Genomic DNA, 26264 nt, shown 5'->3' with positions numbered 1-26264 from the left:
TATCAACACCTAAGAAATCCTACACAGGTCCTCTACCTGTCAGTACTCTCCCCTGACAGTAACCACCATTCTACCTTCCACCACCATAGATTCATCTTGTCTTTGAAATGCATGTAATCATATTCTATCTGTGTCTGGTTCCTTTTGCTCATATAATTGTAAGTCCTCCAATTTTGTTGTCCTTCTCCTTCACAATGACCTCATCTATTCTTGGCTAGATTCACATCCATTTAGAATCACCCTGTCCATTTTCATTTAAAAAAAAAAAAAAAACAACCTTCCAAAGCAACCTTAAGTGTAATATATAGATAAATTTAAATGAATCATCTCTTTATGATATTGAATCTTCCAATGTTTAAAATGGTCTATCACTCCACTAGTACCTGTTTCTCCATTTATTAGAACCTCTTTAAATGTCTTTTAGTAATGCCTTTTAGTTTTCTGTGTAGTGTTCCACAAATAAACACTCTGGAAGTGTTTATGTAAGAACAGTGCTATTTCTTCTTTAAATATTTGGAAGAAATCACTGGTCATGCCTTAAACCTAAAAATTTCTTTATGGGAGAGTTTTTAATTGCAGATTCAATTTGTGAAATACAGGTAAGACCATTTAAATTTTATATTTCTTCTGAGAGCAATTCAAGTAAGTTGATATTTTTTGCTAAGATTTTTTCATTTAATCTGAATATTCAGATTTATCAGCAAAAAGACTTTATAATATTCTTTTAAGATCATTTTAAATTCTGTAGGATCTACAGTGATTTACATTTATTGTTTTTGATGTTGGCAGATTGTCTTCTCTTCTTTTTTTAATAATGTCTTTCTAAGAGTTTGTCTATTTTATTTGCCTTTTAAAAGAACCAGAAACAGATTTTCATTTTGTCATTTTTAGAATATTGAAATTTTGTTTTACTTTCTTTATTACTTTCTTTGAGTTTAATTTTTTTTTCTTAACTTCTTGACATGCACACTTAGATGATTGCAACCACTTTGCTAACATATGAATTTAAAGCTACAGAGATCATCTAGAAACACTTTTAGCTGCATAATATAAGGTTTTATATATGTTCATTGTCATTTAGTTAAAATATTTCAAAATTTCCATTGTGATGCATTCATAGTTGATCACAGATTTTTTTAAAACATTCTTTTATTTTTAATTTTTGTGGGTACATAGTAGGTGTGTATATTTGTGGGGTACATGAGGTGTTTTGATATAGGCATGCATTGTGAAATAATCACATCATGAAGAATGGGGTATCCATCTTCTCAAGCATTTATCCTTTTTGTTACAGACAATCCAATTACATTCTTTTAGTTATTTTTAAATGTGCCGTTATTATTGACTATAGTCACTCTGTTATGCTATCAAATAGTAAGTCTTACTCATTCTATTTTTTTGTACTCATTAACTTTCCCCACCTCTGTCCCAACCCCCTACTACCCTTCCCATACTCTGGTAACCATCCTTCTACTCTTTATGTCCGTGAGTTCAATTGTTTGATTTTTACATCCCACAAATAAGTGAGAACATGTGATGTTTGTCTTTCTGTGTCCTGCTTATTTCACTTAACACAATGATCTCCAGTTCTATCCATGTTGTTGCAAATGACAGGATCTCATTTTTTAATGGCTGCATAGTACTCCATTGTGTATATGTACCGCATTTTCTTTGTCTATTCATCTGTCGATGGACACTTAGGTTGCTTCCAAATATTAGCTACTGTGAACAGTGCCACAACAAACATGGGAGTGCAGATGTCTTGATCAAAAGTCCATAGCTGATAACTTCAGTATATGAATCTATTTTCTTTACTCTTCTTGGTCCTGCTTCTAAAATGCCTAGTTATTATATTGACTAACATGGTGTATAAAAAATTATAGAGATATAGTGATAGGCACATGTCATTATTTTTTAAAATTCATAGAATGTACAAAGCAAAGCATGGACCCTAATGTAAACTGTTGTCTTCGGGTGATAATGATGTGTCGATATAAGTTCATTGATTGAAATAAATATACCACTGTGATGCAAGATGTTAACAGTAGGAGAGGTTGTCATGTATGCAGACAGTGTATATGTGGGAACTCTGTACTTCCTGCTCAATTATGACGAGAAGCTAAAACTGCTCTAAAGCATAAAGTTTATTAATTTAAAAAAAGCACTGAGGCTCTAGATGATGTTTTCTCCTTCTACAGAGGATTCACCCTGTCCTTTGGCAGACAACAAAGAAGCAGATCACCTCAGTCCAGTCAGGGACTACACTAACTGGACTTTGACTATTTCTAGCCTGTCCTTCCACACCCCCTACACACAGCTTTTAATATGAAGACGTCCAAGACTCCCAGTGAGAGTGTGGGGTATGTCACAGGGCCTCTCATTCTTGATGAGTCAGGAACTACAGTTTTTGTTTCCCCATCACAATGAAATTGCCAAAGTCTCTACTCTATTTGTCAGCTGGTTTCTGCTTGGCTTCTTAGTTACTCAATCAGCCAAAGCCTAGAAGGGAAAACTGACACCCAGTATCAGTCTGACTTCTTTGGACCTCGTTTCCCTACAGGATCCAAACTATTCAGTTTCTCCCTTCTTTGGTAATTTCAAATTCTAATTTTTACCTCCTAGCCACTATGAGATTGCCTAAGACTCTGCCTAGCTTCTTGGCCACTTATGCCTAACCAAGATGTAGCAAACACCTCAAGGAGACATGTGGTGTATCTTCACATTGTCCTCACCTCAGTGAATATCCTTGCTCTCTACATCATACCCTTCATCTCCTGACTGCCTCACTGTCTTATGCATTTAAATATGTATATTTTAATACATACGTTAAAATATGTATTATGTGTGTATGTCTGTGTGTATACAGGCATACCTCATTTTATTGTACTTCACTTTACTGTGCTTTGTAGATATCGCATTATTTATAGACTATAGGTTTGTGGCAACCCTGCATCGAGCAAGTCTCATGGTGCTGTTTTTCTAATAGCATGTGCTCACTTTGTGTCTCTGTGGCAGGTTTTGGTAGTTCTCACAATATTTCAGGCTTTTTCATGATTGTCATATTTTTTATGGTGATCTGTGATTAGTGATCCTTGGTGATATTATTGTCATTGTTTTGGGACACCATGAACCACACCCATATTGATGTTGAACCTAATCATTAAATGCATGTGTTCTCATGGCTTCATGGACCAGCTACTTCTTGTCTCTCTCCCTCTTATAGGGCCTCCCTATTCCCTGAGACACAGTAATATTGAAATTAGGCTGATTAATAACCCTACAATGGCCTCTAAGTGTTCAAGTGAAAGGAATAGTTGCATGTCTCTTGCTTTAAATCAAATGCTAGAAATGATTAAGCTTAGTGAGGAAGGCATGTTGAAAGCAAAGATGCACTGAAAGTTAGCCTCTTGGCCAGGCATGGTGGCTCACGCATGTAATCCCAGCACTTTGGGAAGCTGGGGCAGGTGGATCACTTGAGATCAGGAGTTCAAGACCAGCTTGGCTAACATGGTGAAACTCTGTCTCTACTAAAAATACAAAAAAAGTTAGCCAGACGTGGTGATGAGCGCCTGTAATCCCAGCTACTTGGGAGGCTGAGGCAGGAGAAGAGGTTGAACCTGGGAGGCAGAGGTTGCAGTGAGCCGAGATTGCACCATTGCACTCCAGCCTGGGCAACAGAGTGAGACTCCATCAGAAAGAAAGAAAGAAAGGAAAGAAAGAAGGAGAGGAGAGGGGAGGGGAGGAGAAGGGAGGGGAGAAGGGGAGAGGGAGGGAGGAAGGGAAAGAGGGAGGGAGGGAGGGAGAAAAAGTAAGTTAGACCTCTTGTACCAAAGAGCCAAATTGTGATTTCAAAGGAAAAGTTATTGAAGAAAATCAAAAGTGCTCCTCCAGTGAACACATGAACAATACGAAAGTGAAACAGTGTCATTGCTGATATGAAGAAATTTTCATGGTCTGGACAGAAGCTCAAACTAGCCACAGCATTCTCTTAAACCAAAGCCCAATTCAGAGAAAGGCCTTGACTCTTTTCAGTTCTGTGAGGGCTGAGAAAAGTAAAGAAGCTGCAGAAGAAAAGTCTGAAATTAGCAGAGGTTGCTTCATGAGGTTGAAAGAAAGAAGCCATCTCCATAACATAAAAGTGCGAGATGATGTAGCAGTTGCAGCAAGTTATCCAGAAGATCTAGCCAAGATCACTGATGAAGGTGGCTACACTATAAAACAGATTTTTAATGTTGAAGAGCCTTTTGTTAAAAGAAGATGCCATCTGGGACTTTCATAGCTAGAGAGAAGTCAATACCTGGCATCAAAGCTTAAAAGAACAGGCTCATTCTCTTGTTATGGGTTAATGCATCTGGCTGCTCAAAGTTTCAGTTAGTGTTCATTTGCCATTCTGAAATTCTAGAGCCTTTAAGAATTATGCTAAATTTACTCTTCCTGTGCTCTATAAATGGAAAAACAAAGCCTGGATGACAGCCCATCTGTTTCACAGCATGATTTCCTGAGTATGTTAAGTCCACTGTTGAGACCTACTGTTCAGGAAGAAAAACAGATTCCTTTCAAAAGATTACTGCTTTTTGACAATGTAGCTGGTCACTCAAGAGTTCTGATGGAAATGTGCAAGAAGATTAATGTTGTTTTCTTGCCTGCTAACGCAGCATCCATTCTGCAGCCCACAGATCAAGGAGTAATTTTGACCTACAAGTCTTATGATTTAAGAAATACATTTTGCAAGGATATAGCTGCCACAGATAACGATAGTGATTCCTGTGATGGATCTTGGCAAAGTAAATTGAAAGCTTCTAGATGTCATTAAGAACATTTGTGATTCACAAGAGGAGATCAAATATCAACATTAACAGGAGTTTGAATGTAGTTGATGCCAACCCTAACGGATGACTGAGGAATTCAAGACTTCAGTGAAGGAAGTAACTGCAAATAAAGTGGAACTAGCAAGAGGACTAGAATTCAAAGTGGAGCCTGAAGATTTTACTAAATTGCTGCAATCTCATAATAAAACTTGAGTGGATGAGGAAATGCCTCTTACGGATGAGCAAAGAAAGTGATTTCTTGAGATGGGATCTACTCCTGGTGAAGATGTTATGAACATTATTGCGATGGCAACAGAGAATTTAGAATATTACATAAACTAAGTTGATAAAGCAGCAACAGGGTTTTAGAGGGTTGATTGCAATTTTGAAAGAAGTTCTATTGTGAGTAAAATGCTATCAAACAGTATCACATGCTAGAGAAAAACCTTTCATGAAAAGAACATTCAATTAATGGGCCGAATTTCTTTCTTGTCTTATTTTAAGAAATTAACACAGCCATCTCAACCTTCAGCAACCACTTCTCTCTCTCATCAGTCAGCAGCCATCAACATCAAGACCCTCCACAGACAAAAAAAAATATAAATTGCCAAAGGCTCATGATTGTTAGCATATTTTAGCAATAAAGCATTTTTAATTAAGGTATGTACATTGGTTTTTTAGATACGATGCTATTGCACACTTAATAAACTATAGTATGGTGTAAACAAGACTTTTATATGCACTGGGAAATAGAAAAATTTGTAACCCACTTGAGTGCAACATTTGCTTTGTTGTGGTGGTCTGGAACTGAACTCACAATATCTCCAAGGTATGCCTGTCTACAGGGGTGTGTGTGTGTGTGTGTGTGTGTGTGTGTGTGTGTGTGTGTGTGTGTAGTCATCCCTTGGTATACAAGGGGATTGGTTCCAGAGCCTCCCATGAATACCAGGATACACAGATGAGCAAGCCCTTGGTATGAAATGGTATAGTATTTGCATATAACCTATGCACATCCTCCCACATACTCCAGGTCATCTCCAGACTGCTTATAATACCTAATACAATGTAAATGCCATGTAAGTAGTTATTATACTATATTGATAATGACCACCCCCAAAATGGCTGTGCATATTTAGTAAAAATACAATTTTGGGGGGATATTTTGGAATATTTTTGATCTACAGTTGGTTGAACCTATTGATACAGAACCCATGGATGTGGAGAGCTGACTCGTGTGTGTGTGTGTGTGTAGTATTTTACTTACTTATTCTTCAACAGTAGCTCTAAGATACTTTATCATGGTTAGAGGGGGAATGTATTAATTTTCTAGTGCTGCATACAAATTATCACAAACTTAGTGGCTGAATACACATTCATTATCTTATAGTTTTTGTGGGTCAGGAATTCTGGCATGGCTTAACTAGGTCTTCTGCTTCAGGATGTCTCACAAGGCTACAATCAACATATTGGCCTTGCCCACATCATCTTGTTTTGTGCTCTGTGTTCAATATGACACACAGTCCCTCACAGGTTAGTTGTCAAGGTCGGAACTGTTATAGTTTCATGAAGGATGGAAGCATTCAGAAGACTCTACACACATTTGACTGAGCTTGTGGCTCTGTGTATGTTATTGCCTTTTAAGAAAACTCCTTTAAGTTCCAAATGCAAGGTCCTTTATTCCTTATCTTAAAATAACCATATCCCTTAAATCAACTGAATTCCCTTCTGTAATTTTAATGGGAGAATTCTAGGAGATATGAGGATTTGATTTGGATTTAGCTACAAGAGAAGAGCTAGAATGTCCTAAAAGCCAGAGGAAAAATACCACTTTGCAGAGAGCGGCAATGAGACTACAATATGCACCAAAAGTAAAATAAATTTAAAAAAAAGAATAGAAAATGTGTCAATGGAATGAATCAACACACGTATTATCATCTGAATTGTGACAAAAGTCTCAGTGTAGAAACGATACCCTTTTTAATAAATGATGCTGGAATAATTGTATCTGTAAAAAAAAAAAAATCAAGTTTGACCACCCCACCTTATACCACACATAAAAATTTATTTAAAAAAAAGAAGTTTATTGGCCAGAGGGGAAGAAGTAGAAATGTTTTCAAGCCTCACATGGGTGGCCTGGCATTAAAGGTATCCCACAGCTGTCAAAGGCCAGTCAAATCCTCTGGGACAGAAGTCTATGCCCTTCCATCTGGTTCCCTCCCCAACATAAGAGCTAGAAAAAAAAATTAGTTTTAAGTTCAGAATCTCCATTTGAGAATATTTGGAAACCATACACTCCACAATAATTGTTTTAAGTTTTTGAAGACCTGTTAACCGTTTAATGTTTCAAAGACATCCTTCTATCAAGTATAACTGGAGGGAGAACAAAAGGCCAAGTGCATAATGAACCCTTTGTTCTCCTTTGGGAATTATTGGATCACTGCGATTTCAAGACACATTCAAGGAAGCTAACATTCTGACTTCTCATCTTCCACCCTACAGATATGTTCGGTTTGTCTGCACGCTGGTTGCCTGGCTGAGTCTCAGGAATGTTTGTATTCCAGGTCATGATCTTGCTGTGCAATCAGCAGAGTTTCATCTGCACTCACGTTGACTACTGCCATCCTCACTGCTACCTGCATCACAGCCGCTCTTGTGCCCGACTGGTCAGAGCCATCAAACTGCTCTATGGAGACAGTGTGGACTCCCTGCGGGAAAGCAGCAACATCAGCAACGTGGCTCTCCGGGGCAAGAAACAGAAAGAAGTAAGTAAACGACCACTGGATAATATGCCAGTACTAGGGACCATGATGTCTAACAGTTTTTTCTCTGGAAATAAAAATTTTCAGGCAAACACAATTGTTACAATCAGGTCTGTGTGCATCTAAACAAAAGCAGAAGAGGTGTGCAAGAAAGACAAATGTTTTGTCTTCTTGTCAATGAGTAAACATGAAATTTTTCCTTGAGTTTTGTCTTATTCTGTAAATAAATATGAATGCATAGGGATGATGATGAGTAAGTTATTGTGGTAAGCAGAATAATGCCTCCCCTACAAACATTATTTACATACTAATCTCTGGAAATGTGAATATCTTCACATGACAGAAGAGATTTTGCAGATGTGATTAGAAATTTTGCAATGGAGAGTGTGTCCTAAATTATCCAGTTGTGCTCAGTGTCATCATAATGGTCCTTATAAGTGAAAAAAGGAGTCAGGAGGGTCAGAGGCAGAGAAGAAAATGTCAGGAGAAAAGCAGACTCAGAGTGATGTGGGGCCATGAGCCAAGGAATGCTGGCAGCCTCTAGAAGTTAGAAAAGACAAGGAAATGGATTATCTCCTAGAGCCTCCAGAAGCAACCACAGCCCTGCCAATTTTTTTAGACTTCTCACCTCCAGAACTGTAAGATAATAAATTTGTGTCATTTTAAGCTACGAAGGTTGTGATCACTTGTTACAGCAGCAACAGGAAACTAATACAACTATGTACCAAAAAATATGCATAAATGACCCCACTGTTCACAGCCAAGTAAAAGAGTAATCGAGATCAAATCAGACTAAAGGAAATTCCTTCAAGAAACTATTACATTTTTCAAGTATTCAGCTGTCCTTTTCTGAAAACTACCCTGAGCAGCTGAGCTGGCAGATGTAAGCCAGTGACCAGGGCTGCTGTGCTCTTGCCAGAGAAGCCCTGACTTTTCCACCTGCCCCTGAACAGGCATCACAGCCAAGATGCCTAACTGAATGTTGTGGCTGCCCCGCAGCTGCTTTTCCCAAGTGATTTTGCAAAGAGATTTTTATGTAACACCTATTCATTTCAACAGGCATTTATTATGTGCCCACTGTTGGCACAATATTGGGCTAGATATTCTGTTAAGAAAAAAAAAACTAGAAGCAGAGAGTCTTTCTAAGGAATTTGCAAACCAGATTTGAGCTAGGGAGGGGATAATCAATAATATATATATCAAAGAATGACAGAATATAAGCAATAGCAACAAAAATGCACAGTTGAGTCGTGTAGCAATTTGTGATACCTTAGTGCTCACAAAGGGATTTTTTTAATTACAACTTTTTTCTTATGAAAGCAATACATGTTCGCTGAAGAAATTTTTAATAATACAAAATATTCTTTAAAAATTACATATCTGATATATCTCCTAAGTGTGCAGGTTCACTCTATGGGGTATGATCTTTTAGTATTTTTTCTAAATGTATGTGTGAGGGTATAAGATAGGTACATTTCATTAACAAGTGCTTTTGTATTCTTAAAAACCATTGGAAGTGTTATTTTTCTCCCCATTTTACAGGTTTTTCACCTGTGGAGGCTCAGAAAGTTGGAATTATCCACAGTTCATATCTATAATGTATTCAGCTAGACTTTAACCTTAGAAATATGGAACATCAGAGTCAGGGCTTTTTAAACTAGACTCTATTGCATTTCATGTTATTCAAATAATACAAATTCTGAGGGGAATGAAGGTGGAGAATAGACCAATGTGGGATACAAATAAACTGCTAAATAATGACATAAAAAGAAAAAAAAAGTAAATATGTTTGTGTGTGTATACATGTATAAATGTATATACATCGTATATATATTTCAAACATAAATGACACTGCACTTAAAGAAAATTTATTTTTATTTATGTAAATTCTTTCTTCCTATAAAAACTCCATTAGTTTTAGGTTAAAACCATATATGTTGAAAGTTTCAAAAATACGAGTCTAAATTACTGATCATTGTTCTCCATACAGGCTTCAGAATTTCTTACTGCTATATTTTTGCTGGAACTATACCTTCATCTCTAATCTAACATAGCCCAGTCCAAACGTTCTTTAAGACCCAACTCAAATGCCATCTCCTCCATTAAGCCTTTTTTTGATTCCTCAAGTGTTAAGCACAAGGCATACTGCAGATAAACACTAAATGTTATTTTCCTTGCTTCCTCCTTCAACTAAATTATAATAGTGTTTAACTCATGTTTTCTCGTTCTTTCAATCATCCAGCCAGCCAGCCAGCCAGCCATTCATCTATTGAACAAACTTTTAAAGAACCTGTAGACCATGCTGAGCCCATACTTTGCACTGGGTACAATAATGGGAAAAAAATAATAATAATACAGTTTGTATCCTCATATAGTGCACATAATCTAGTCTAAGATAGACATTGATCAAATACACCTCCCAAATTAATGTAAAATTGCAACAGCAATAAGTGCAATGAAGGAGAGCTACACTGTGCTGAGGGAGCTTATAAATGAGGCTTTGGTCTTGTAGGGGGAAATAAAAGACAGCCTTCCCAATAAAGTGACAGGTGAGCTTTGACTAAAGGATGCATAGATGTTAATTGGGTACAGAATTTTCCAACCAGAGAGAAGAGGTGAGTATGAAGGGCCATAGCTGGAGTACAGAGGACTGTGGTGCATGATGACGCTGCACAGGCAGCTTGAGACCAGACCATGTGGGACCATGGGAAGGCTTTCATTTTATCCTGCAAGCAGTGGCATGTTCTGCCACCTAGCTATAAACTTTTTGAGAACTGAGGAAATCTTTCACATTTTGTATCCTGCGTGATAACCTAACAGAGTACTCACTTATATAATAGTAGAGCAGTCATTGAGTGGGTGAGTAGAGCTATAGTCCTAGGGTGCTTCATGAGTACCCTCCACTTGCCTCACCAGGCCCCTGGCCTGAAGCAGTAGAAAAGGCCTACTCACCTTCTGCTACTGCTTACGTTTCTGAAAAGGAAAGGGAAAGCATGAATAAGTGGCTTCTAACTTTTAATACATTGAAATTAGTCATTCAGGTAGAGAACTGAAAGGATGAATTGACTCCTTTATGATACACATTTTATTTCCAAAATGCTAGCCTCCTCCACAAGCTCTTTTCTTTCTCTCATGATACTTTTCATTTGCCTGTTGTGAATCTGTCAGATAAATGAACAATGCCCACATTTCCAGATGAAAAATGAAAACAGAGTAGGCAATAAAGCAAAAGTAAAAGTCATATTCTGATTAGAAGCGTGTCTTATGAGCAATTGGTATTTCATTCCTGTTTTCTTTTTAATTGGTTTTTTATGGCAGAGTATATTTGTGGCAGCTAGTACATTTTGTAACCCATCTAATTCTGATCAATCTGCTAATCTACATTTCAATGCTCAGGGACTCACTGTACAATCTGTTAGTCTATTTTAGTGTACTTCCAAACTTGAGGGTTTTTGAAAAATAAACTGTCATTCTACATGTATGTATCACCTTTACCAAAGAATTCTGAAATGTTTCCTCTATGTCTGTACTTTGTTCAAAGCTATGTTATAAATAGAGTAAATGTTTAATTAATGCTTGCTAATTTTAAAAAGGAGTAGATTAAATTTTTCCTCTTTCAACCAAAAAGGAGAGGGGAACAAATTGAGGTACATGCCCCAAAAAGAAAGGATACAGTATAGGCAAGTTCCATAAAGCAAATTCCAGTGCAAATGTCAAGAGGTCAGCTGACTTCCCGCAGAACCAACATTTTCCCTAAAGCTATCTATGGACAACATTATTGTAAGGCCAAGACCAGGCTGTGGATCTTAATTTCATGGACCCTGATGACTGACCACCGTAACATACATAATTCATGTGTCAAATGTGTATGAGGCACAAAGAGTCTAGGTTACCTTTTGGGAAATACTGCATTTCTGTTGACATAACCTTCTTCCCAGAAACATGAGGAAATCCCTTTCTCAGAGAGCCCAGTAGGCTAACTTCAACATCCCCAAGTTTTAACATCTTGTTTTAGTGTTACAATTCTTTTAGAATTAAAAGAAAAAGAAATATATAAATACTTTGTTATTTCCACACTGAGTCCTCCTTCATGCATGCATTTCCTTTTCTATTTATCTTGACTTTTCCTTTGTTTACTTGTTTGTCATCTGCCTTTCCTACACTTTTCTAGGAGGGCACGCAACTGCTCCAGAAGTTAGTTCAGTTCCTGGAATATGTTTAACTCAAAAAATATTCTTGAATTATTCAATGAATAAACAAAAATTTATTTAAAACCATTATTATTCCTCTCTAGTCAATAATCTTTCGTTGTAAGGAAGAAAAGATTGAACTTGTTTAAATAATTAGAGATATTCTTCAAAGAATATGGTAGAATCTCAGAAAACTAGGGACAGTAAAAGAAACGGCTAAGCCTCAGGGGAATGAGAACCAAAGCTGCTGTTCATTTCAGGATGAACATAGTCTTTCATCTCTGCTTCTTTCTGCATCATCTCCATCTGCACAAACATTCTATCCCCTGGCCAGCTCCTGTTGCTGTATTCATCTTGTACATAGACTGAAAATTTCAGGATGGCATCATTATTTTTCCACACAGCAACCATCACTAAATGATTCAGACTCTGTTTCTCTTAATTCCCTAAGACGGGAATTTGAGGGGGCCATCTTCTCCTCTTTTAGCCCAGGCACCACAAGTGGTACATTCTTAGCCAATCAAAAAACTGGTTTTGCATTGCTAATCTTATCAGAAGTGGTCAGGATGAGGAGAGGAGTCATGGAGTCAACTAGGATGGATTTTTCTAAGACATATACAAAGGTAAAAATGACATTGGTCTAAGTTCTACACTATCTCATAGCAAGGATTCTCAAGTATCCGTGGCAGAGCATGAGGCTGCATAACTGCCTCCCACTGAACACAGCTCTTTTTGGTAGAACCACCTCAACAATGACTGTGTAGAGGAATTTATCACTAATTTATCAATACCAAAGGACAGAATTTATCACTAACTTCTGTTTGTTACTAATAGAGGCATCTACCAGTGGTCCTTTGAAGAGTTAGAGATTTCCCTTGACTGCAAGATGCACATAGTGGTTGAAATTACACATCAAGCAGGGACCTGTAGAGAAACTCAGGACTAGCAATCCAAGACCAAAGGACAGAATTTATCACTAATGTTTCCAGAATTTATCACTATTCTGTCCCTTGGCCTTGGGTTGCTAGTCTTGAGCTTCTCTACAATTCACTGCTTGGTATGTAATTTCGGCCACTATGTGCATCTTGCAGTCCAGTGAAATCTCTAACTCTTCAGAGGACCACCAGCAGATGCCTTTGGAGCTCATCTCCTACTCGTTTCAACAGTCTGAGTTAGGAGTCACACCAGTAGAGGGACTTTAGGACCTTTACAGAGTGCACCCAAGTGCCCATCACACATACACCTATCTCTGTGATCTCTATCTTCCTATCAAGTCATTCAAAAAGAGTTACTAGCTTATCACCTTGATGTGAAAACCCTTCCAACTTCCTTCCTTTTCCACTAAAACAAGCACCCTAAGTATCATGAGGCTACCAGATCACACCATGCTTCCTAAAGCAACATGGTAGGATATTAAATAAACGAGGAGCTTGACTTATACTTTCTGTTCCTGGTAGGCAGAAACACAAACAGAATATCAGGGAAAAATATAAATATTTTTCTTTTTTTTTTTTTTTTTTTTGGTGTGCTGAGTATTTTCCTGTATCTTGCCTGGTTAAAATTCCTATAATTTAATCAAGAAGTATTGTTTGAAAGAATCCCCAGAGACAAAATGTCCAACCAAAAGAGAAAGTGGTAAAATATTTGCAAAATTTAAGAATTATATTTTTAAATAATTGTAATGGGAAAATGCTCATTATAACATCATAGTGAAATGAATCATTTAAAATTGTGTGCCACACATAACATTATCACAGTTGTGCTAAAATGCATGTGGGGAAAAGATTGAAAAGAACCTAATAATGGCTATCATTGGGTTGGGGATTATAGTAGTCTGTTCTCATGCTGCTATGAAGAAATACCCTAGACTGGGAAATATATAAAGGAAAGAGACTTTGACTCACAGTTCCTAATAGCTGGGAAGGCCTCAGAAAACTTACAGTCATGGTGGAAGGCAGCTCTTCACAGGGTGGCAGGAGAGAGAATGAGTGTAAGTGGGCAGGCAGGGAGGGGAATGCCAGAAGCTTATAAAATCATCAGCTCTCATGAGATGCACTCATTATCACAAGAACAGCATGGAGGAAACCACCCCCATGATCCAGTCACTTCCCACCGGGTTTCTCCCATGACACATGGGGATTATGGGAATGAATGAGATTTGGGTGGGGACACAGCTAAACCATATCAGGAATTACTGAGATTTTTGTTTTCTTCAGAGTTTTTATTTCTTTTCCAGATATGCTCCAATATGCATTCATTATTTTATAAATATAAAGAATAAAACAGAAAGATGCCAGTTTTTAGTATCTTGACTCTTTTGCAAGGATCACATACACCCCTACATTTACATGACAAGCTATTGCTATATATGATTTTAGAACAGTTTTCAAATTGTATAAAATGGGCATACTATTTATGCTGTATATTGCTTTCACAGTCACAGGGGGAAAAACAACACAATAATTATCTCCCCAAATAATATGTGTCCCCAGGTATGCACCGCCATGATTTTTTTCTTTAGAAAGCACAGCAAGAGCCCTAATTCACTTGTTTTCAAGTAGGTTCATTTTGAAAGTTGGTTCTATACTTGTCATGTAGTAGATGCATTTTTTTGGGTCTTTTTGTCACCATTTTGAAAGACTTTCTTGGAACATCCATGCATGCACTTTTAGAATTGCCTTTTCTTTTAAAATATATTTATTCATAACACTATGAAGCTCTGTTCAAAAATTCTTAAGAAATTCAGTTTTTTTTCCCCTTGACTAGAGCAAGAAAGTGTTTCATTGACATGGCACTGGAAAAACAAATGAGCATTTATTCTGTGTGAGGAGAATGATTCCCTCTTTCCACAGCCTGGAGTGCAAAAATAGGAAGAATCAGGACTCCGGATAAACATGCCTGCCTTCATTAGGTTCAATCCTTCTCCCAGCTGAACTGTTCAGTCCATCCCTTGGCATTTAAGGGGTTAGAGGAAGAAATGGTATTATCCGTGCTTATGTAGATGAATCACCTGGTTGAGGAGACAATTTTTAAGAAGAGCTACTGCCTCTTATAGAAGAGTATGGTTTTTGAAAAGAAATCACTTTACCTGTACAACTCAGTCCTTGATAATGGATACTATAAACTCGTACTTCCTTGACAAGTCCTGTATTAGACCTTTAACTTTCTAACGCTTCTCTATGAAATGTCTTCTCTCCTTTATGACCAAGTCGTTCAGCTTGCAGCATCCAACCCTACGAAGGGACTATTGGATAGAGTGGATTTTATTTGACTTGATATTTTAAAAGATTTGTGTGTTTTGACTGCTTGATGAAATATAATTAACCCTGAAATGGAAGTGGAGAGATCCTTGTCCTTTCCTTTTTCTGCTAATAACTAGCTTTGCAACTCAATCAAGTCCCTCCACCTCTCCCAATGCCAGTTTCTTCAAAGGCCAAAGAGGAGCTCATTACTAAATATCTCTAAGCTAATTTTTTATTGCAAAATTAACTGCTTTTATAAATTTTAGAAAATGTGGACCCACAAAAAGACCTTTAATTATCCCTTCCATGGTTGCCTGGAGAATTGGGGGACATACAGCACTGTCGGGTTTTTAGAAAGCACACCATTCTTCATTACATATCCCTGTTCTTTTCAGTGCTCAGATAAGTCATGCCTGAGGACACCTTCTCTAAAGAAGAGAGTTTCAGATGCCAATCTGGAAGGAAAAAAAGATTCCGGAATGCTGAAGTACATCAGACTTCAGGTATTGGCAGCCAGATCAGAAGGATTCACGGAACTTTAACGGGGAGGAGACTCCAGACAACTTATTTATAATGTTTGGGGCATACAATGTCAGTTGGCACAGTGTTGGCATAAAGCTCCTTCAGTTGGTGAGCAAGAGTGCCACCAAGTGTGCAAGGAAAAAAAAAAATCCCTTCTTGCTAGATAGCCAGCTTCCACAAACAAGGCTTGGGAACTTCGGTTCAAATCACAGCTCTCCCCACTGTCCTCACTGCAGGGGAGCTAACTTCCCACATGTGTGTAACGGCAATGCTTATGGGTTTTGGAATGAGACAGTCTGGATTCATATCCCATGTCTGCTGCTCTGGCTCTGGGACCTTGGGAAAGTCACTTAATTTCCCTTGGTCTTGGTCACCTCATTTATGGGGGCTATAACACTAGACCTGTCCCAAGGGATACTTGCATGGATCAAATAAAATGGTGCATGTACCTACTTATCCAGTGCTTGACACATTGTTATATTGCTATTGCAGCATAAGCTCTAAATCATAATCTTCCCCAAAAAAATATTGTTTATATTTTTCTGGAATTTGGAATGATGATGACTTGTCTAGAACCTACATTTGTCACCTAAATTATGAGAAATAATGGATTAAATAGGATTTTGTGGGCTAATCTGGGGCAATAACCACAATATATTATGTATTTCGAAGAAAGTGCCATATATGTTCACACTGGCTCAATTAACTTTCTAAATGGGCTTTTTCATCAGTTACAGGCTGCTTGTAGTTTTCAATGGAAATCCACTATTAGGAAGGAAAATAGAATCCTTTAAAAATGCATCAAGACTTTTAACACAAATATGTATTTCCTGGGGTCTTTCTTTTCTCATAGAGTTGTACTTATTCTATAGTTTACTCCTTGGTGGTTGCAAGCAATTTTGTGGTGAAAACATCATAAAATTAGTGTATTTTTAAAATTATGCTTCAATTAATAAGGTATAAAGCTTATCCTACGACATGTCAACTAAATATGCTCCCATTTTAGAAGGTATTTTAAGATCACTTAAGGCAAGCAGAGAGAGGGGAAGTGGCTCTTACATTTCAAGAGAAATGCAGTATTCACTGTCTTAAAAGATTTTAAAACATGATTTCCATCTTTTCCCAGGTGATGAGCTTGTCGCCTGCTCCCTTATCTCTGTTAATCAAGGCAGCACCAATCCTGACAGAGGAGATGTACGGAGACATCCAGCCAGCTGCCTGGGAGCTCCTGCTCAGCATGGATGAGCACATGGCAGGGGCAGCAGGTAAAGAAAGACCACCTGGAACCCTGTGCCAACTGCCGCTGCCATTACTGATCCAAGTGTTTGAGTAAGAGAGAGGTGCTTTCATTCTGTTTTTGCTCCTAGGTCAAGTTAATGGCAATTGCTATAACTGTAGACTCTAGAGCTGTGTGCTATAGGAAGGTAGACCCAGGTTTTGTATGCTCCCTTCCAATTTCACCATATGGTCTGCACCAAAGCATATGTCTCTCTCAGGGTGCTACCAAATTATAGAGAATGATTTTCCCCAGAACCTGTACTTTCACTATATTTCACAAGAGACAAAATTCATTTTTGGGTCATCTCCTAGGTTTAACATGAACCACCATAATTAACTTTATTAAATCTTATGTGTGTAATGTTCTGTGTCCAAATGGTAATATCAAAGCAAATTTGCTAAAATTTAAGTGATTTGTCCAAGGCCACATAGCTAGTTAGTGGTAGAGGCAAAATATATATTCTTCATTTTTTCCACTTTTTGTGCAGATCCCTTTATTTGTCTGTGGTTATTTTAATTGTAAAATGCACGTGATAAAAATTCAAGTAATACAAAATTGTATGAAGTTAAAAGTATTGCCTTTTTTCCTATGACCCATGCCCTTCCCCCCACCCTTCCCCTACCCCACTCACCCCACCATTTCCTTCCCCAGAGGCAACTTTTTAAGTTTCTCAGGAATCCTTCTAGGGTAAACTAGAAGGTAAACAAAATGTGTGTGTGTGTGTGTGTGTGTGTGTGTAAGTTATATATTGCATGTTTTCTTTTTCACACAAATGGGACATGCTATAAATCTACTTTGCATTTTTTCCTTTATATCTGGGAGACTGTTCTTAAATATCAGGTTATAGTTTTACATCTCTCTTTTTAGTTTTACCTCTCTCTTTTTGGTGGCTACAAAATATTCCACTGAATGAATGGACATATCATAATTTATTTAGCCAAGACCTATTGATGTAAATTTAGGTGGAATCCACCTTTTACTCTTTTATGCCATATTGTAATGAATATCTTGGTAAAAGATCTTTGTTCACATTAAAATTTAGATTTTTGCTTCTCAGAGAGAACTATGGAAGTTCAGGGAATGGCACACTCCCCAAACATGGGATAGTTATGGAAACTTCCATGGAAAATATAAACAGGTAGACTGGGCTTTAAAGAACACCTGGAAGTGAGAGAAGCAGGAAACACAGTGGGTGCAAAACTGGGTGAATGTGGAAGTGCACTGGGATTTTTGAAAAGCCTGAGGAGAGTGAAGACTAGCAAGGCTTTTGTAGAGGGGTCACAGGGCCATAATATTAGAAAGATGAGTGGGATTCAGCTTGTAATAGACTTTGAATGACAGGCTTATGACTGTGGATCTTCCACTGAATTGTGAAAAAACAGTCGTGGCTTCTGAGCCAAAGAGCAATCTTGTATACAGAGTTTGAATTGTTACTAAGTTTGATTCTGCAGCAACATGTGGAATAGTTTGGTTTTAAAAATAGTGTTTTGTTGTAGAGGAAGGATGAAGAGAAGTTGGTTAATGGGTACAAACATATAGTTAGATAGAAGTCCTAGTGTTCAAAAGCATGTTAGTGTGACTACAGTTAACAACAAGGTATTGTATATTTCAAAATAGCTAGAAGAAGGACTTGAAATGTTTCCAACACATAGAAATAATAAATACTCGAGGGAGTGGATATTTTAAATACTTTGACTTGATCATTACATTCTATGCATGTAAGAAAATGCTACATGTACCCCATGTGTACAAATAGTATGTACGTATTTGTAAAGTAAATTTCTAAAAAGTTTTCAAAAAGAATAGTGATTTTTAGATGAAAGAGAGTTGGTAATATATGGTTGGTGACATGACACTGAAGCTAAAGACGAAAGTCAAAGGTAAACTTGGGGAACAAATGGATACAAACGGCAGCTGAAATAATGAGAGTAGATGGGCTCTACTCTCATTATTTCAATAAAGATGATCAGTAGAGAGGATCAATAGAGAAGAAAGAGATGAGAAATGAACACTAAGCCAATGGTCTTCTCCACCTCTAGAGGACCAGAGGAAGAAGCCCAGCCAGAAAAAGTGATCAGAAAGGTAGACAACTCAAATAATCTCAAACTGTGGAAGCAAAGGAAAATAGTTCTTCAAGGAGATTGTTGTGAAGGTATTAAAAACTGAAACAAGTGCTGTGAAAATACCATTGGATCTGAGGATTTGTCAGCATTACAGGAAAACTTCTTCAGTAGAGATTAAGATAGAATTCTGCAGTGACTTGAAGAATGAGCCTACTGTTTAGAAATTGAGGCAGTGTAGAGTACATTTTGAAGAAAGGCAAAGAAAGTAGAAAGAGTGGAGATTTGAGCACCTAATAGGCTAAAGAAAAGTACTGACAAAAGATAATGATTGCAATAACTAGCATTTGTTATAGAACTAGATCATATACATTATCTTATTGATAAACCATTCTATAGATGAGCAGACTTTAGTCAGAGAATTGAAAGGACATATCTAAGTTCATACAGCTCAAAGGGTAAGGAAACCCAGATTTTCTGAATGCACAGATAGACGCCCTTACCATTAGAACTAAATTGCCTCTATTTTTAAAATATGACACGCTTTAGAAGTGTGTTGTACTTTTCACTTCACAAAGCACTTTCTCATATATCCTTTTATTTTATTCTAACAACTTTGGAAGCAGATGTTAGTATTATCATTATTGTTCTTATTGGGAGTTTACCAATAAAGAAAACTGGAGGCTAAGAGAAGTTAAGAGGCTTACCCAAGATCTCATGGCAGAGAAGTATCAGAGCTACCAGGACTTAACCCCATTTCTTCTGGCACAGCTGCCTTAAGCACATTGTTAGGCTCTGGGAAAGAGTACATGAGCGATTCGTGATACATTCATGTAGAGTATGTTTTTATAACTGCCACTAGCTTCTCTATCTGTGTTATAAAGTTTATTTATAAAGCTTATTATTCATTAGCTTTATAACTTATCATGGAACCTGGCCTTTCACTTATTGATATTTGGCTTTTCACAAAAAACTTTTCATGGTATTATGATTCATTAAATCCCTTTTGGCTTCTCAATCTCTTCTATCTCTGGGAAGGATATGTGTTTCTAATAGAGTCATGATGTGGAATTTTAAAAATGTAGCCAATGTAACTGAGGTAGTTTTTAAAGGATAAGTTTATTTATTGTCCTTGGGTTACTATGAGATGAGTCTAGCTATTTCCTAAAAAACATATTGCAGGATGTACTTTTCTTATTTCATTTGCTTCCTCTGGCATTCGTTTTTCACTATGAGTCAAAGGCAACTTTGCTTAGAATGAGTGATTCTACTGAAATGTCATGTTGCTGCTGCCCTCGCACCAGCTATTGGAAGTCTGTGGGTGGTACAAAGAAGGTTTGCTTTTGCCAGTACTGGTAGCCTAGCTTCATATAGCTCAGGAGTCATTTTCAGAAGACAGGAGCAGTTTCCACTTCTCCCCAACCCCAGGAACTAAGCAACATTTTAAAAGCATAGCTGGGCCGGGGGTGGTGGCTCACACCTGCAATCCCAGCAGTTTTGGAGGCCAAGGTGGGCGGATCACGAGGTCAAGAGTTCAAGACCAGCCTGGTCAACATAGTGAAACCCCATCTCTTCTAAAAATACAAAAAATTAGCCAGGAGTGGTGGCAAGCACCTGTAATCCCAGCTACTCAGGAGGCCGAGGCAGGAGAATCGCTTGAACCCAGGAGGCAGAAGTGAGCGGAGATCACGCTACTGCACTCCAGCCTGGGCGACAATGCGAGACTCTGTCTCAAAAAAAAAAAAAAAAAAGCATAGCTGATGAATTGTTGACTCTCTCTAGCTGCCATGTTCCTGCTGTGTGCAGTGAAGGTGCCTGAGGCCGTGTCCGACATGCTGATGTCAGAGTTCCACCACCCGGAGACTGTGCAGAGGCTAAACGCTGTCCTCAAGTTCCACACGCTTTGGAGGTTTCGCTATCAAGTCTGGCCCCGAATGGAGGAAGGAGCACAGCAGATTTTTAAGGTGAGGAATACTTGTGAGAGAGGAGTTACATTAGCAAACCCAACCCAAAGTTTGTTTAAATCCTTGAACCTCAAAGCCACAATATAGAGCCAAAGATGTTTTTTTCTCTCTGACTATATAAGTAAACCTAATGTACAGGAATGCATTCCTACTGTTAAAAAATTAAAATATAGAAGAATATAGAGTAAGAAAATCAAGTCTCTATACACCTCAAAATCTCACTAGCATCCCCAGAGGTAAGCATATGAAAGTCTGGGGAATTTTCTTCTAAACATTTTGCTATATATAAACTTACAGGTATGCTTTAGAGGATGGGGTGATAAACACAAATAGAGAATCATCTGATTGAAAGCCTTTATTTAATGGGTTAGTAAACTGAGGCCCAGATAGTTTCATCCTGTTTGCTCTATAACAGAAAATCTTGGAAAACAGACCTTTTCTTTTTTTTTTTTTTAATGGATATCAGCAATGTATATATATTTTAAATTTATTTTACTTTTGGTGCATACTATATCTGGCATTTCTCCCCATGTTATCCCTCCCTCCCCTCCCCTCCCTCCCCACCCCCCATTGACCTTTTCTATGATACTTGCTCATTCTGTGAGAAGTCACTTGGATCCTCAAAACTTCCTGGACAGATTGTGTCATAATTATATTTTAGACTCATTCTAGCTTCTATTCCCTCTTACCTCATTTTTCTGATATCAACTAACAGATTCCGCCTCCCAGTATCAATTTCACCCTGCCCTCACCGGTGCTTGGAATGCCATCCGTCCCAATGTTTGACCCTCCATGGGTTCCTCAGTGCAGCGGGAGTGTCCAGGACCCCATTAATGAAGACCAGTCTGTGAGTAACAGACACTTCCATTCCAATATCTCCAGGTTCCATGGTGTACATGTAAGAGAGAACAATTAATGTTTGCGGTAATTTGTTCATTTTCATAAAAATGTAATAATAACATAGAAAGTCAGCACAAAAGGTCTTCGTCCTTGTGAATAGAATAGAGGGAATAATATCCAGTAGCATTTGCAGAGCTCCAAAAAGAAAAAAAAATCTTGTTTTATAACCAAAGCAGAAGCCACCTTTTAAAGCTACTAAAAGCATTAGGCATTGACTTCTTGGCCAAAAGTAGCCCTTTTGCCTTTGGACAAACACTCATTTAACCAATAATACATAAGGCAAATCAAAGACATTAGCCCTGAAAAAGTGAGAAAAGAAGAGAGTTGGCAGCTATTTCCTTGTTTGAACCTTATTCTTCATTTTGTCAATCATCAGTATCATCACAAACATCACTCTGAGACCTCGGCTGTTGTTACTGCTATATGTAATATAACTCATAAATGGTCACATTTAGAACACAATCCATTTATAGACAAAAAACAAGAATATGCACCTTTTGAAAACAATGATCTTCAAAATATGCCTTTTTCACCTGTTTAATAGTACTTTTCTAAATTACAAGAGTAATGTAGAAAATTTGGAAAATAAAGCAAAAACAGAAAAAAGAACACCTTTAGCATTATTTCCTTGCATAAATTCCTATGGAATTTATGGCAATATAAAATAATAATTCTTAAAGGTTTTTGATGCATCTCACAAAATATCCCCAGAAAAGTTATATCACTTTGTCCTTATAGAATAGAATTAGAAAGCTTGTTATTAACTAGTGTTATTATTTTAATTGCCACTTTGAATGGCCAAAACAACTTACCGTTTATTTTATTCACACTTCTTTGAAAAAGTTAGTTGAATATATAAAATTAGTTTGAACATCTTTGCATATTACTTGTAGAATTCCTAGGCATTTGTAGCTTTCTTTGGCGAACTGTTTTTTTAAACTCTTCCCCATCACAATATGTCTATTTTATTTTAATTCTACCTTCATATCTGATGGTACCTTGCCAAAGAGAAAAACACACTGGGTTCTTCTCCCATCAGTGCAGTAATTTCAGCATCTGAACCATCAACATAAGGATCTTTGATTTTTCTCCTGAAGAGGTGATGGGTTCATCTGAGCCAGCCACAGTCTGTATCCCAAGCTCACTGTGGATTTGAAATCAAGTCCCTGATTTTATATCCAGTTATCTTTCTCATTCCACAATTCTTACCTTATGCCTTAATATAATAAACCAGCTTAGCTACCTGACTCTGCAAATGAATTGTACTAAAAATACAAAAATTAGCTGGGCATGGTGGCATGTGCATGTAATCCCAACTACTTAGTAGGCTGAGGCAGAAGAATCTCTTGAACCCGGGAGGTGGAGGTTACAGTGAGCTGAGATTGTACCATTGCACTCTAGCCTGGGTGACATGAGTGAAACTCCATCTCAGAAAAAAAAAAAAAGCTCTTCTTCTCCACTCCCACTGCTTCACTTGACTAGCCAAAAAAAAAAAAAAAAAAAAAAGCTCTTATTTGCTGCTCTGCCATTCAACATAGGAAAATAGGAAACCTTTAGTCTTACGTGTTAAGATTCTCTACAAAGGGATTGTCTACAAATGCAGCCCTTTAGAAGAGTGATCAACATCCCCTGCCTGTCTCTTGAACCCTGTGTGACTATAAACCAACAAAGAAATGTGGAATTGCCATTGTGCATAAACATTACTTCAAGTTGGTAGAGAAGAAATCCAGTGATCACTTCCATGCTCAGAGACCACTGACTCTGTCTCCAAGTTCTTGGAGCTTGTCTGGGCATAGCGTCATGATTAAGACATGAATAGAATAGCTGTTTTGCAGAGTGAATCTTCTCATCGTTCCTTGTCCTCCTTCTATGGAGGAATGAGTTGTTCTTAGTATTTTTCCAGTATACCTTGGCTACTGGCAAACAGAGTCAGATTTTACATTCAACCTTAGCAACACTATCAGCTCTCATAATTTTCATTCCATAACTTTGTTTCCACAAATATTAAGCATTTATAGTGCGACGGATACTTGAGCCATAGAAAGAAATAAGCCATATAACTTACTAGCTTATATGAGAGCTCTCTCTTTCTTCCTTCTTTCCATGGTTCTGATTTTCAAATTTATTAACCTTATGAAATAAATGTCCTTCTTTTTTTTTTTTTTTTTTTTTTTTTTAAGACAAGGTCTCTCTCTGTTGCCCAGGCTGGAGTGCAGTGGTGTGACCTCGGCTCCCTATAATTTCCGCCTCCCATGTTCAAGCAATTCTCATGCCTCAGCCTCCCAAGTAGCTGGAATTACAGGCATTTACCACCACACCAACCTAATTTTTGTATTTTTAGTAGAGACAGGGTTTCACCATGTTGCCCAGGCTGGTCTGGAACTCCTCACCTCAAGTGATCCGCCCACCTCAGCCTTCCAAAGTGCTAGGATTGCAGATGTAAGCCATGGCACCCAGCCTGAAATAAATATTCTTTTAAAAACAGTTCATAAAATTCTAGAAAGAAATAGAGTATGTATAAATTTTATTTGGCTTTAATATTTAAAAAGCAAATCAGTGATATCCCCCCAATCCTAAAATGAAATGGATTCTTTCCAGAAATTACAGATGTTCTTGAAGAATCATTCTGATTGAATGAAAAAAAAAAAAAAAAAAAAGCTTAACTATACACAGCTTGGAAATTTGGTAGAAAGACAGCTATCCATGAAACTGGATCATGAGTATCCTAACATTTCCTGAGGACAAACTACTGCATTTGTGTAATTCATTGGAACACTCTTTATGCCTGTGACTTGCAGAAGAATTGCTATTAAATGAACTTGCCTTTATGTTTCCACAGAAATCCTTTTCAGCCCGGGCTGTGTCCCGCTCCCATCAAAGGGCAGAACACATCTTAAAGAACTTGCAGCAGGAGGAAGAAAAGAAACGTCTTGGTCGAGAAGCCAGTCTCATTACGGCCATCCCTATCACCCAGGAGGCTTGCTATGAGCCCACATGCACGCCCAACTCAGAGCCGGAAGAAGAAGGTGCCCTCTGCACACAGGACTTCTTTGGGGGCTGGGTCTCAGGGAAATAACGTGGTTTTATGTGACATCAGGTGATATGGCCCCTTCCATCTCTCTCTCTCACTTCCTGACACTAACCAAAGAAAAAGTTGTTTTCTGAAGTTTAGAGTTAGCCATTTTCAGAGGAGAACATTAGTTACATTAAATGAATGATTCTGGGAAGAGCTGAATCCAGAATGTGTATTAAAGTAAATGCAACCACTCTTTCATTAACTACTTTCAAATTTCACAAGTGCAGTTTGTCAGTAGGTATCAAAAAATGATTAAGTAATCATTCTGGATCAAATGATTCTCTGGCCTGCTTTTGTAAAAACTTTGAGGGAAATTTTCTGTCTTTCCTGTGTAGGACTTTTTTATTTTTGTTTTTTCTTTTCTAAGTACACTCCAAATTACTTAAGCCTTATGGTCTGAGAGCAGTATGAATTTGTGATACAAGAACAACTATAGTTGTGAAAATGGTAACTGTTTTGTTATAAAGCCAAAGTTCACATTCCCCATTTTGCTTGCCAGTAGAAGAAGTCACCAATCTGGCATCCCGCCGACTGTCTGTGAGTCCGTCGTGCACCTCCAGCACTTCCCACAGGAATTATTCCTTCCGCCGAGGGTCAGTCTGGTCAGTGCGTTCAGCTGTCAGTGCTGAAGGTATGTCCTCTTGCGTACATTTTCTTGATTTCTCCTGACTTACTTGTTTTGAAACACTTTCCAGTTAATATCATTATCTCATTTGATTACATTGTCTTCATTAAATAACTTGTCTCATGACTTGACAATCTAAAAAGAAAAAAAATATGGCATCCTTTAAAAAAATTGTTGTTGATTTACCTCAGCAGTTGTCATCTTTAAGTTGGCTCTATTTTAATTACATTGCATGTAATCATATTGCTGAGGGTTCAGAATACATTATTCTAGGCAGTTCATGGTTTTCCACCTAGCTACATATTACAAACAACTGGGAAGCTTATGGAAAAAAAAAAAAAATGTTCCAACCACACCCAAGACTTAATCAAAATCTCTGAGGGTAAGACCCATCAGTGTTTTTAAAACCTCCTCAGCTGATTTCAGTGTCTGTCACTAGGTTGCTTTAAGATGCTGTTCTTAAATAATTTTTAAATTATTTAACATAATTTAACAATCAAAAGAAGACCAAAGCTTATGCTATTTCTGTAATGAAGTCTGAATCTTCATGTGGACAGGTGGGGGTCAGAGGCAATGTCCGTCAGGTCCAAACATTTTAAAATTATCCTTCCATAATGATAAACAACTGTCTGGGTCTCACTGCTTCATAATTACACAAATTTCATTACTTATTCATAAAGACATTGGAAAGGTACACAGAAATTAAGCAAATAGACCAGTGGTTCTCAACCCTACAACTCTGGGGAACTTTGAATGCTAATTAATCACAACATATGGGTATGGGGCTCAAGGTATATCTACATTTTTATAACACCTTTATTGAGATATAATTCATATAC

At 37.6% G+C, this 26264-nt stretch overlaps 1 protein-coding gene across 11 annotated transcripts in view; it reads left to right on the top strand.

Annotated features, from left to right (window-relative positions):
* Positions 1–26264, top strand: part of UNC80 (unc-80 homolog, NALCN channel complex subunit) — a 228801-nt gene that overhangs the window by 124104 nt on the left and 78433 nt on the right. For 10 of the 11 annotated variants that reach the window (XM_021667055.2, XM_021667047.2, XM_021667043.2 and 7 more), the window contains 7 exons: positions 7370–7570; positions 15395–15502; positions 16648–16786; positions 20643–20824; positions 21540–21671; positions 24564–24750; positions 25300–25431. In XM_021667055.2, coding sequence (XP_021522730.2) covers positions 7370–7570; positions 15395–15502; positions 16648–16786; positions 20643–20824; positions 21540–21671; positions 24564–24750; positions 25300–25431 — 1081 coding nt within the window. The remainder of the gene's footprint in view (positions 1–7369; positions 7571–15394; positions 15503–16647; positions 16787–20642; positions 20825–21539; positions 21672–24563; positions 24751–25299; positions 25432–26264) is intronic. The other variant, XM_021667041.2, reaches the window with a different exon arrangement.

The sequence above is a fragment of the Aotus nancymaae genome, unplaced genomic scaffold (genome assembly GCF_030222135.1).
Source record: "Aotus nancymaae isolate 86718 unplaced genomic scaffold, 86718_ANA_hifiasm-v0.15.2.pri h1tg000008l, whole genome shotgun sequence".
Classification (NCBI taxonomy): Eukaryota; Metazoa; Chordata; class Mammalia; order Primates; family Aotidae; genus Aotus; species Aotus nancymaae.
Note: the sequence above shows the minus strand (reverse complement) of the source record. Positions and strands in the feature narration are given on the sequence as shown.